General features: G+C 41.9%; 1 protein-coding gene across 1 annotated transcript in view; it reads left to right on the top strand.

The window, feature by feature from the left end:
- Positions 1 to 20: 20 nt before the first annotated feature.
- dnai1.2 (dynein, axonemal, intermediate chain 1, paralog 2) overlaps positions 21 to 10,056 on the top strand; it is a 37,078-nt gene continuing 27,042 nt past the window's right edge. Inside the window, exons 1-9 of the mRNA XM_047346712.1 lie at positions 21 to 256; positions 384 to 443; positions 5,206 to 5,304; positions 7,465 to 7,545; positions 7,873 to 7,999; positions 9,145 to 9,200; positions 9,297 to 9,452; positions 9,605 to 9,664; positions 9,772 to 9,900. Coding sequence (XP_047202668.1) covers positions 215 to 256; positions 384 to 443; positions 5,206 to 5,304; positions 7,465 to 7,545; positions 7,873 to 7,999; positions 9,145 to 9,200; positions 9,297 to 9,452; positions 9,605 to 9,664; positions 9,772 to 9,900 — 810 coding nt within the window. The 5' untranslated portion in view covers positions 21 to 214. The remainder of the gene's footprint in view (positions 257 to 383; positions 444 to 5,205; positions 5,305 to 7,464; positions 7,546 to 7,872; positions 8,000 to 9,144; positions 9,201 to 9,296; positions 9,453 to 9,604; positions 9,665 to 9,771; positions 9,901 to 10,056) is intronic.

Here is a 10,056-nt window from a genome sequence, read left to right as displayed (position 1 = left end):
CAATACTGATAACAGTCTGCAACAACAAGAAGTTAACGGGACGGCTTGTCGTCATGGTAACCAGTACACAGCAGCCAGGTAGCCTCCTTTAAGCGTGTGCTTCTTTTGCTTATCACCGTTTGAAAAGTTTGGCTGCTTTTACCTTTATCGACAAAAATAGATTTGAAAAGTTACATATTTTGGTTTAAGCTTTTTAAACAAGGGTCCTGCCGGGATGCCCGTGTATAACAATAAGGCGGCTGCTCATGGCAGAAAGGTAATTGCTGACAAATGTGAGCTTTTGTTGTGTAGCTGCCACTAGCAAACTTGCAAGGCTCAACTGCACAGTAAATGTACTCGTTAACTTTACAGTTTTACTTTCATCTTAATTTGTTTTCAAACAGGCCTCCAATGTTCACAAGGTGCCTGGTGCGAAGTTACCTAAAGCTCCAATAAAGAAAAAGGTGCGTTAATTTCAAAAATACAAATAAACAGTACTAAAAGTGAGTTAGTGTAGATATTTATTGCTAGTCTGAAATTGTTTATACTGAAAGTGCCTTTCAGTCCCTTGAATTTACAAGTTCAGTATATTCTTTAGGGAATTTTATGTGATAGACTAACAAAACGTAGGGCCTTTTTGTGAAGTGGATGGAAAACAATACATTATTTTGTAAATTTTGTACAAATAAAAATCTGAAAAACTGGCAGGCAGTTGTATTCAGCCCTCTTTATTTTGATTCCTATAAATAAAACACAGAGCAACTAATTGTCTTCAGAAATGATGACCAAATATTGTGTAACTTATTTAACCTCATTTTGCTGCAATTACAGCTGTTTATTTTCTACCTCAAAAATTCAGTCTCATGATTGCTGTCTGTTACATGGCTTGCAGAAATGATTACTAAATTCTGTTTAGGCATATCAGAGTAAAGCGGGTGAGGACGTGTGTGCTACCCTTATTCAGATTGTATATGTTAAAGACTTTGATAAGTATTATACACTGCTCAAAAAAATAAAGGAAACACTTAAACAACACAATATAACTCCAAGTAAATCAAACTTCAGTGAAATCAAACTTTCCACTTAGGAAGCAAACACTGATTGACAAACAATTTCCCATGATGTTGTACAAATGGAATAGACAACAGGGGGAAATCTTTTGCGATTAGCAAGACAGACTCAATAAAGGAGTGGTTCTGCAGGTGGGGACCACAGACCACTTCTCAGTATCTATGCTTTCTGGCTGATGTTTTGGTCACTTTTGAATGTTGGTGGTTCTTTCACACTCGTGGTAGCATGAGACGGACTCTACAACCCACACAAGTGGCTCAGGTAGTGCAGCTCATCCAGGATGGAACATCAATGCGAGCTGTGGCAAGAAGGTTTGCTGTGTCTGTCAGCGTAGTGTCCAGAGCCTGGAGGCGCTACCGGGAGACAGGCCAGTACACCAGGAGACGTGGAGGAGGCCGTAGGAGGGCAACAACCCAGCAGCAGGATTGCTACCTCTGCATTTGTGAAAGGAGGAACCGGAGGAGCACTGCCAGAGCCCTGCAAAATGACCTCCAGCAGGCCACAAATTCAATTCAATTCAATTCAAAATACTTTATTAATCCCAAAGGGAAATTAAATGTTGTTATAGCTCATATTATGAAGGTTTCCTCAAAGAGCTGTTGTAGATGCTGATGGCTGTGGGCAGGAAGGATCTCCTGTAGCGCTCCGTCTTACAGCAGATCTGAAGAAGCCTCTGACTGAAGACACTATGTTGTTGTAGGACAGTCTGATGAAGAGGATGCTCAGGGTTCTCCATAATGTTCTTCATTTTATGAAGAATCCGTCTTTCCACAATGATCTCCAGAGGTTCCAGAGGAGTCCCCAGAACAGAGCCAGCCTTTTTTATCAGCTTGTTGAGCTTTTTTAAGTTCCTGGTTCTGATGCTGCTTCCCCAGGAGATGATGGTAGAAGAGATCACACTCTCCACAACAGACTTATAGAAGATATGCAGCATCTTGCTGCAAACACCAAAGGACCTAAGCTTCCTCAAGAAGTACAGTCTGCTCTGTCCCTTCTCGTAGATGGCTTCACAGTTGCATCTCCACTCTAGTCTGTTGTCCAGGTGAACACCGAGGTATTTATACTCCTCCACCACCTCCACTTCTTCTCCCATGATAGAAATAGTGTTTGACTTATTCCCGTTTCTCTTAAAATCTACAATCATCTCCTTTGTTTTAGTCACGTTCAACATGAGATGATTGTTTCCACACCATGCCACAAAGCGGTCCACCACCATCCTGTACTCAGCTTCTTGTCCATCTCTGATCCACCCCACGACTGCAGAATCATCCGAGTATTTCTGCAGATGTCAGGAGTCTGTCTTGTACTGGAAGTCTGAGGTGTACAGAGTGAAAAGGAATGGTGAGAGTACAGTCTCCTGTGGTGCTCCTGTGCTGCTGACTACCTGGTTAGACTCACAACCTTTCAGTCTCACAAACTGTGGTCTGTTTGTCAGGTAGTCCTTAATCCAGGAGATTGTTGAGGCCTCCACTTGAGTCTTCTGGAGTTTCTGACAAAGCAAATCAGGTTGGATTGTATTAAATGCACTGGAGAAATCAAAGAACATGATCCTCACAGTGCTGCTGGCTTTGTCCAGATGACAGTGGGTTTGTTGAAGCAGGTTTATGATGGCATCTTCAACTCCAACTCCACAGTGATAAGCAAACTGAAGGCGGTCCTGATGGTTTACTGTTTGCTTACTCAGGTGGGCCAACAGGAGTCTCTCTAGGACCTTCATGATGTGAGATGTCAGGGCAACAGGTCTATAGTCATTGAGGACTGATGGGTGAGTTTTCTTTGGTACCGGAACAAGACAGGAGGACTTCCACAACACCGGAACCTTCTTCTGGACCAGGCTAAGATTGAAGAGGTGCTGCAGAATCCCACAGAGCTGCTCTGCACAGGCCTTCAGGATTCTAGGGCTGACATGATCTGAACCTGCAGCCTTATTCCTATTCAGTCTCTCCAGTTGTCTCTTCACCTGACTTCTTGAGACACACAGGTGGAAGGGGGAAGCAAAGGAAGCATCAGCATCTTCTGATATGGTTGATGGCAAACATGTAGAAGGGTCTAGGGCTGAGGTGGAAGATAAAAAATGTGAGGTGTTACTGGACAGCTGTGGGTCCTGTGGGTCAAAGGAGGGTGGGATGTCTGTTTGGCTGTGAGCAGGAGAGGAGGATGCTGAGCTTCTTTCTGAACTGAACCTATTGAAGAATGTATTCAGTTCATTGGCTCTGTCCAGACCTCCATTGGTCTGATCATCCTTCTGCTTGAAGCCTGTGATCTTCTTCATCCCTGACCACACATCTCTGATATTGTTTTGCTGGAGCTTGCTCTCCAGCTTCTTCTTGTACACCTCCTTGCTGTCTCTTATCTTGACTTTAAGTTGCTTCTGTAAACTCCTCAATAATTATCTGTCTCCCTCTCTGAAGGTTCTTTTTTTCTTGTTAAGCAGGTCCTTCAGGTCACTGGTGATCCAAGGTTTGTTATTGGGGAAGCATCTCACGGTTCTGGTGGGGATGATGTTATCCACACAGAAGTTTATATAGTCGGTTACACACTCAATCATGGCATTGATGTCCTCTCCATGTGGCTGGCACAGTGCGTCCCAGTCTGTAGCCTCAAAGCAACCTTGCAGAGCTTCTTCAGCTTCCTGTGACCATTTTCTCACAGTCCTCTTTATTACAGGTTGCCTCTGAACAAGGGGCTTATATTTCGAGAAGAGAAAAACAAGATTGTGATCTGATTTGCCTAGCGGAGGTCTTGCTGTAGAGATGGATGAGTCCTTGACATTTGCATAAAACAAATCCAATGTTTTGTTTTCTCTGGTAGAGCAGCTGACAAATTGTTGAAACGTTGGAAGTGTAGCAGAGAGTGAAGCATGGTTAAAATCACCAGAAATTGCCACAAAAGCATTGGGGTTTTGTGTCTGTAGCATGTGCAGTGGGTCATTAATGGTGTGGGGTGGCATTTCTTTGGAGGGCCGCACGGCCTTCCATGTGCTCGCCAGAGGTAGCCTGACTGCCATTAGGTACCGAGATGAGTTCCTCAGACCCCTTGTGAGACCATATACTGGTGTGGTTGGCCCTGGGTTCCTCCTAATGCAGGACAATGCTAGACCTCATGTGGCTGGAGTGTGTCAGCAGTTCCTGCAAGATGAAGACATTGAAGCTATGGACTGGCCCGCCCGTTCCCCAGACCTGAATCCAATTGAGCACATCTGGGACATCATGTCTCGCTCCATCCACCAACGTAACGTTGCACCACAGACTGTCCAGGAGTTGGTGGATGCTTTAGTCCAGGTCTGGGAGGAGATCCCTCAGGAGACCATCCACCGTCTCATCAGGAGCATGCCCAGGCATTGTAGGGAGGTCATACAGGCATGTGAAGGCCACACACAATACTGAGCCTCATTTTAACTTGTTTTAAGGACATTACATCAAAGTTGGATCAGCCTGTAGTGTGTTTTTCCACTTTAATTTTGTGTGTGACTCCAAATCCAGGCCTCCATTAGTTAATAAATTTGATTTCCATTGATGATTTTTGTGTGATTTTGTTGTCAGCAATTTCAACTCTGTACAGAACAAAGTATTCAATGAGAATATTTCATTCATCAGATCTAGGATGTGTTATTTGAGTGTTCCCTTTATTTTTTTGAGCAGTGTATATTATTTTCCTTCCACTTCACAATTATGCATTACTTTGTGTTGGTTTATCACATAAAACCCCAACAACTAAAACTGAAGTTGTATCATGACAAATTATGGAATAGTCCAAAGGATATAAGGGGCGATGTCGGCTCAGGTGGAAGTGGTTCCTTTTGTTACCCGTGGGTTGCCCGTTCGAGCTTCTGCTCTGTCCGTCTCAGTCGTTGCGTCCTTGGACAAGACACTTCACCCACCTTGCCTGCTGATGGCAGTCAGAGGGCTCGGTGGCAGCTCTGCTACTGTCAGTCTACCCGAGGGCATCTGTGGCTACAATGTAGCTTACCACCGTCAGTGTGTGAATGGGTGGATTACTTATTGTAGTGTAAAGCACTTACGGGTCCTTGGACTAGATAAAACACTATACAGGTGCAGGCCATTTGCCATATTTACTTTTGTAATTCGTTGTACATGAAAATATCATTTTCTATTTTACTACCGACATAAATCTTCTATTTGCTTGACATTCTAGGATGAAGAAGAAGCCGTGGATGTGCCTGATGGATTGGATGAGTGGTCCCATTTGAAAGCCACTGTGAAGCCTTCAAATCAACTGGAGCTCTCTGAGGCTGTAAGAAAAGGACAGGGATATTAATGGATGGGTCATTACAAAGTAGGCCTGTGAACAAGACACAAGTCCTACTTAAGACAGAAACATCCCATATCATGTACAAATATATATATATTAAACAGCTTCAAACTCTCAAGTATACTTAGTTGTTTTTCAGCAGTGACTAGTGGGGATGTTTTGCTTGATTTTGAACAACTTTATGGGCATTTTGTGATCCGTTCTGGTTATTCTGGGTGTAATTCTAACCATTCCTTATACACTACTCAAAAAAATAAAGGGAACACTCAAATAACACATCCTAGATGTGAATGAATGAAATATTCTCATTGAATCCTTTGTGCTGTACAAAGTTGAATGTGCTGACAACAAAATCACACAAAAATCATCGATGGAAATCAAATTTATTAACCAATTATCGGCCTGGATTTGGAGTCACACACAAAATTAAAGTGGAAAAACACACTACAGGCTGATCCAACTTTTATGTAATGTCCTTAAAACAAGTCAAAATGAGGCTCAGTATTGTGTATGACCTCCCTACAACGCCTGGGCATGCTCCTGATGAGACGGTGGATGGTCTCCTGAGGGATCTCCTCCCAGACTTGGACTAAAGTAACCAACTCCTGGACAGTCTGTGGTGCAACGTGACGTTGGTGGATGGAGCGAGACATGATGTTCCAGATGGGCTCAATTGGATTCAGGTCTGGGGAACGGGCGGGCCAGTCCATAGCTTCAATGTCTTCATCTTGCAGGAACTGCTGGCACACTCCAGCCACATGAGGTCTAGCATTGTCCTGCATTGGAGGAACCCAGGTCCAACCACACCAGTATATGGTCTCACAAGGGGTCTGAGGATCTCATCTCAGTACCTAATGGCAATCAGGCTACCTCTGGCGAGCACATGGAAGGCCGTGCGGCCCTCCAAAGAAATGCCACCCCACACCATTAATGACCCACTGCCAAACCAGTCATGCTGAAGGATGTTGCAGGCAGCAGATCTCTCTCCACGGTGTCTCCAGACTCTGTCACGTTTGTCACATGTGCTCAGTGTGAACCTGCTTTCATCTGTGAAGAGCACAGGGCACCAGTGGTGAATTTGCCAATCCTGGTGTTCTCTGGCAAATGCCAAGCGTCCTGCACGGTGTTGGGCTGTGAGCACAACCCCCATTTGTGGACGTCGGGCCCTCATACCATCCTCATGGAGTCGGTTTCTAACCGTTTGTGCAGACACATGCACATTTGTGGCCTGCTGGAGGTCATTTTGCAGGGCTCTGGCAGTGCTCCTCCTGTTCCTCCTTGCACAAAGGCAGAGGTAGTGGTCCTGCTGCTGGGTTGTTGCCCTCCTGCGGCCTCCTCCACGTCTCCTGGTGTACTGGCCTGTCTCCTGGTAGCACCTCCAGGCTCTGGACACTACGCTGACAGACACAGCAAACCTTCTTGCCACAGCCTGCATTGATGTACCATCCTGGATGAGCTGCACTACCTGAGCCACTTGTGTGGGTTGTAGAGTCCGTCTCATGCTACCACAAGTGTGAAAGCACCACCAACATTCAAAAGTGACCAAAACATCAGCCAGAAAGCATAGGTACTGAGAAGTGGTCTGTGGTCCCCACCTGCAGAACCACTCCTTTATTGAGTGTGTCTTGCTAATCACCAAAGATTTCCCCCTGTTGTCTATTCCATTTGAACAACATGTGAAATTGATTGTTAATCAGTGTTGCTTCCTAAGTGGACAGTTTGATTTCACAGAAGTTTGATTTACTTGGAGTTATATTGTGTTGTTTAAGTGTTTCCTTTATTTTTTTGAGCAGTGTATTTACTTTCAAATCCAATTTGGAGAGATTTTATGCTTCTTTCATTTTAAGTGACTACAATCTTTATGAATCCTTTCAGTATTTAACCGTTCACTCATTCCCAAGACTAAGTAAAGAATATCCTAACATCAGTCTTACTTTTAGCCATTTTGACTCACTGTTGTGAATCTTTTATGCACATAATTGGTTTCATTGTAAAGGAAATGGGCTATATGGCCAGAATCAAAATCATGTCTGTCTGGCTTTTTGGATTATCTAGTTATCTGTCTGGGGTAATATTTATTTTACACTGTTTAGATGTGATTCTGTTTTTCAACCGTTGTCATCCCTGTACGTATATGACTAGGAGCTGAAAGAGGAAATTACAAGAATTCTGACTGCAAACAACCCACATGCTCCCCAAAATATTGTTCGCTACAGCTTCAAGGTAAGCAAGTTATAACCAAGTATATAAAATACACAAATAAATGTAAACGCTACCATTATTGTAGTATTATAGGGACTGTGAATCCAAATAAAGTATTTAAAATTCTTGTGTGAAGGCAAATATGCTTGCTTTACTCTTAGCATTTAAAAAACACACAATTCAACCTGTACTCTACCAGAAATCTTTATTGTAATATTTATTTGATTTCATTTATTTTTTGATATCTTCTGAGCAGATACTTGAGGTAATTTATTTGGATCACTCAGAGGTGTCATAGCTAAGCTTCTTTTACCATTATTCATAATTCTTATTTCTGCCTTTTCTTAGGAACGTTCCTATAAGCCAACGAGTGTTGTGGATCACTTGGCTGTTCACTTTGTGTTAGAGGGGAGCCTTTTGCATAAAGACTCAGATGAAGCTCGAAGACTTAGAATCAGAGATGGTCTTCCTAAAGGTACGGTAGCTATGAAGAATCCTGAAGTTTATAGCATATGTTCACCAGTTTTTACAAATGTTCCTGTTAAATTGTGTTTGGGCTTTTATTTTACATTAGTGAGTGAGGAATTCAGTGGAAAGTCTAATCTAATCAATCCACAGTATTATGAAGAAACTTATTCAGCCACATCTAGCTGTCAGTAGATGGAGCTCTTTTTAGTATACTTATTGTCTTTTCTCTGCATAAAGCAACTTCATTTTATACAACAATATAAAAAACTGCTAATTTTTATATTAACTAATTGTGTGTATAACATGTAGTCAAGAAAAATATTGTCTCAGGGCAGTTTCTTTGGGACTTAGCCAACCAGCACCATACTCAATGATCTAAACGCACTTTGTTGCGAGCCCCTATCTGACTGTAAATCCCCACAGTGGTAAATAACCGCTTGTGACAGAAATTATTATTTATTCGAAACACTAGTTCTGGCAGCATCTCGGGTAGATGTTGCAACTTCTGCATTGCTTCTGACCAGCATTGTTACTCTGATTCAGACACGTGTCAGCGCATTTTTCCCAACATCGGTGTCGCTAGAATAGCTTACATTATATTAGTGGGGCTTGCAGGGATTGTGCAAGTCCACGTTTTTCGTCATAATTAGTTGTGTTTTAAAACTGTACTACAATGATAATAACTGTCAAAATATTATTCCAACAACACAATCCGTTGTGCCACTGTGCAGGTAGTCTCTCCCACATTTTTGGACTATACATAATTATCATCCATATATGGATGTGTATATTCAGTTTTGAGGGAGTGACCCAAGAAACATTTTAATGTGTGTAAAAATAACTTATCTGCTTTAAAAAAAACTGTGGAAATGCCAATTGTGATCTACTTATGTTTTTTTGTTTGAAGATTTTTAGATTTTATTGGGTTTAAAGCACAATATTTGGCCTTTAAACTATAAAAAAATTATCAAAAGTGTTTTGTTTTTTGTTATCCCATAACTCCCTGGTGTAGTGAGTGGTTGGAGCCACTAGATGTCACTATTTGGCTACCAAATACAGTTTGCACAATGACGCAATGTATAGAGTGTGTTTGTTGAAAACGTTTGCTTTATGAACTATACATTTATGATTGTATGTGTCATATTTGCCCAGAGGATGCACCAATGGAGAATGAAGCAGAATCAGACGAGAATCACATTGAAACCCCGGTAAAAAAAAAAAGAAAAGCAATATTACAACCTATAAATACTTGAAATTAAGCTGTTGAGATTAAGCTTAAACCTCCCACTGCTGATTTTCCACAGGCTACACCTGTGGAGGATGGGGGAGAAGGTGAAGAAGCTGGAGAGGAGGACAGACCAGACAGTGTTGCCTCAAAACCTGACAAGAAAGAGGCAAAATGTACAAATCAATTCAACTTCAGTGAAAGGGCATCACAGACTCACAATAATCCTTCAAGGGTATGAAGTAGCAGTAAATATTGTGTTATGCACCATTGTTAATGTGTAATATTTACAAAATATGCACTATAATAATAAATGGCATTAAAACACTAAGTTGTTGCTCATGTATTATGTTTTATAAACATAAAGAGGTTTTCCTTTTCCCTCAGGATAGAAGCTGCCAGACTGAACCTCCTCCACGCATCACCTTTTCTGTCGCTGCTAATCAGGTACGTCACTGACTTGTGTTCTGATGGGGTCGACGCTGATTTATTTTCTCTTTGTGTGAAACACTGATTGTTTGATGGGATATACTTTAATAACTGATTGCTTGCAGTGGGAAATCTATGATGCATACATGGAGGAACTGCAGAAGCAAGAAAAAAACAAGGAGAAGAAGAAAACCACATTATTGAAAAAAAATAACAAGACAAGCAAGAAGAAGATGACTCTCATGGAGACCCAGGTAAACTGCGTTTAGGCTTTCCTGCCTTAATGTATCATTATTACATACATTGTACATATTACCAAACTGAAAGATACACCCTAATTGGTTGACAATGCACAAAACTTCTAACACTACCCTGTCATTAAAACTCCATCCAAAACTTTGCTGTATTTC

Source organism: Girardinichthys multiradiatus, chromosome 20, assembly GCF_021462225.1.
Source record: "Girardinichthys multiradiatus isolate DD_20200921_A chromosome 20, DD_fGirMul_XY1, whole genome shotgun sequence".
NCBI lineage: Eukaryota > Metazoa > Chordata > Actinopteri > Cyprinodontiformes > Goodeidae > Girardinichthys > Girardinichthys multiradiatus.
This window is presented reverse-complemented; position numbering and strand designations above follow the sequence as displayed.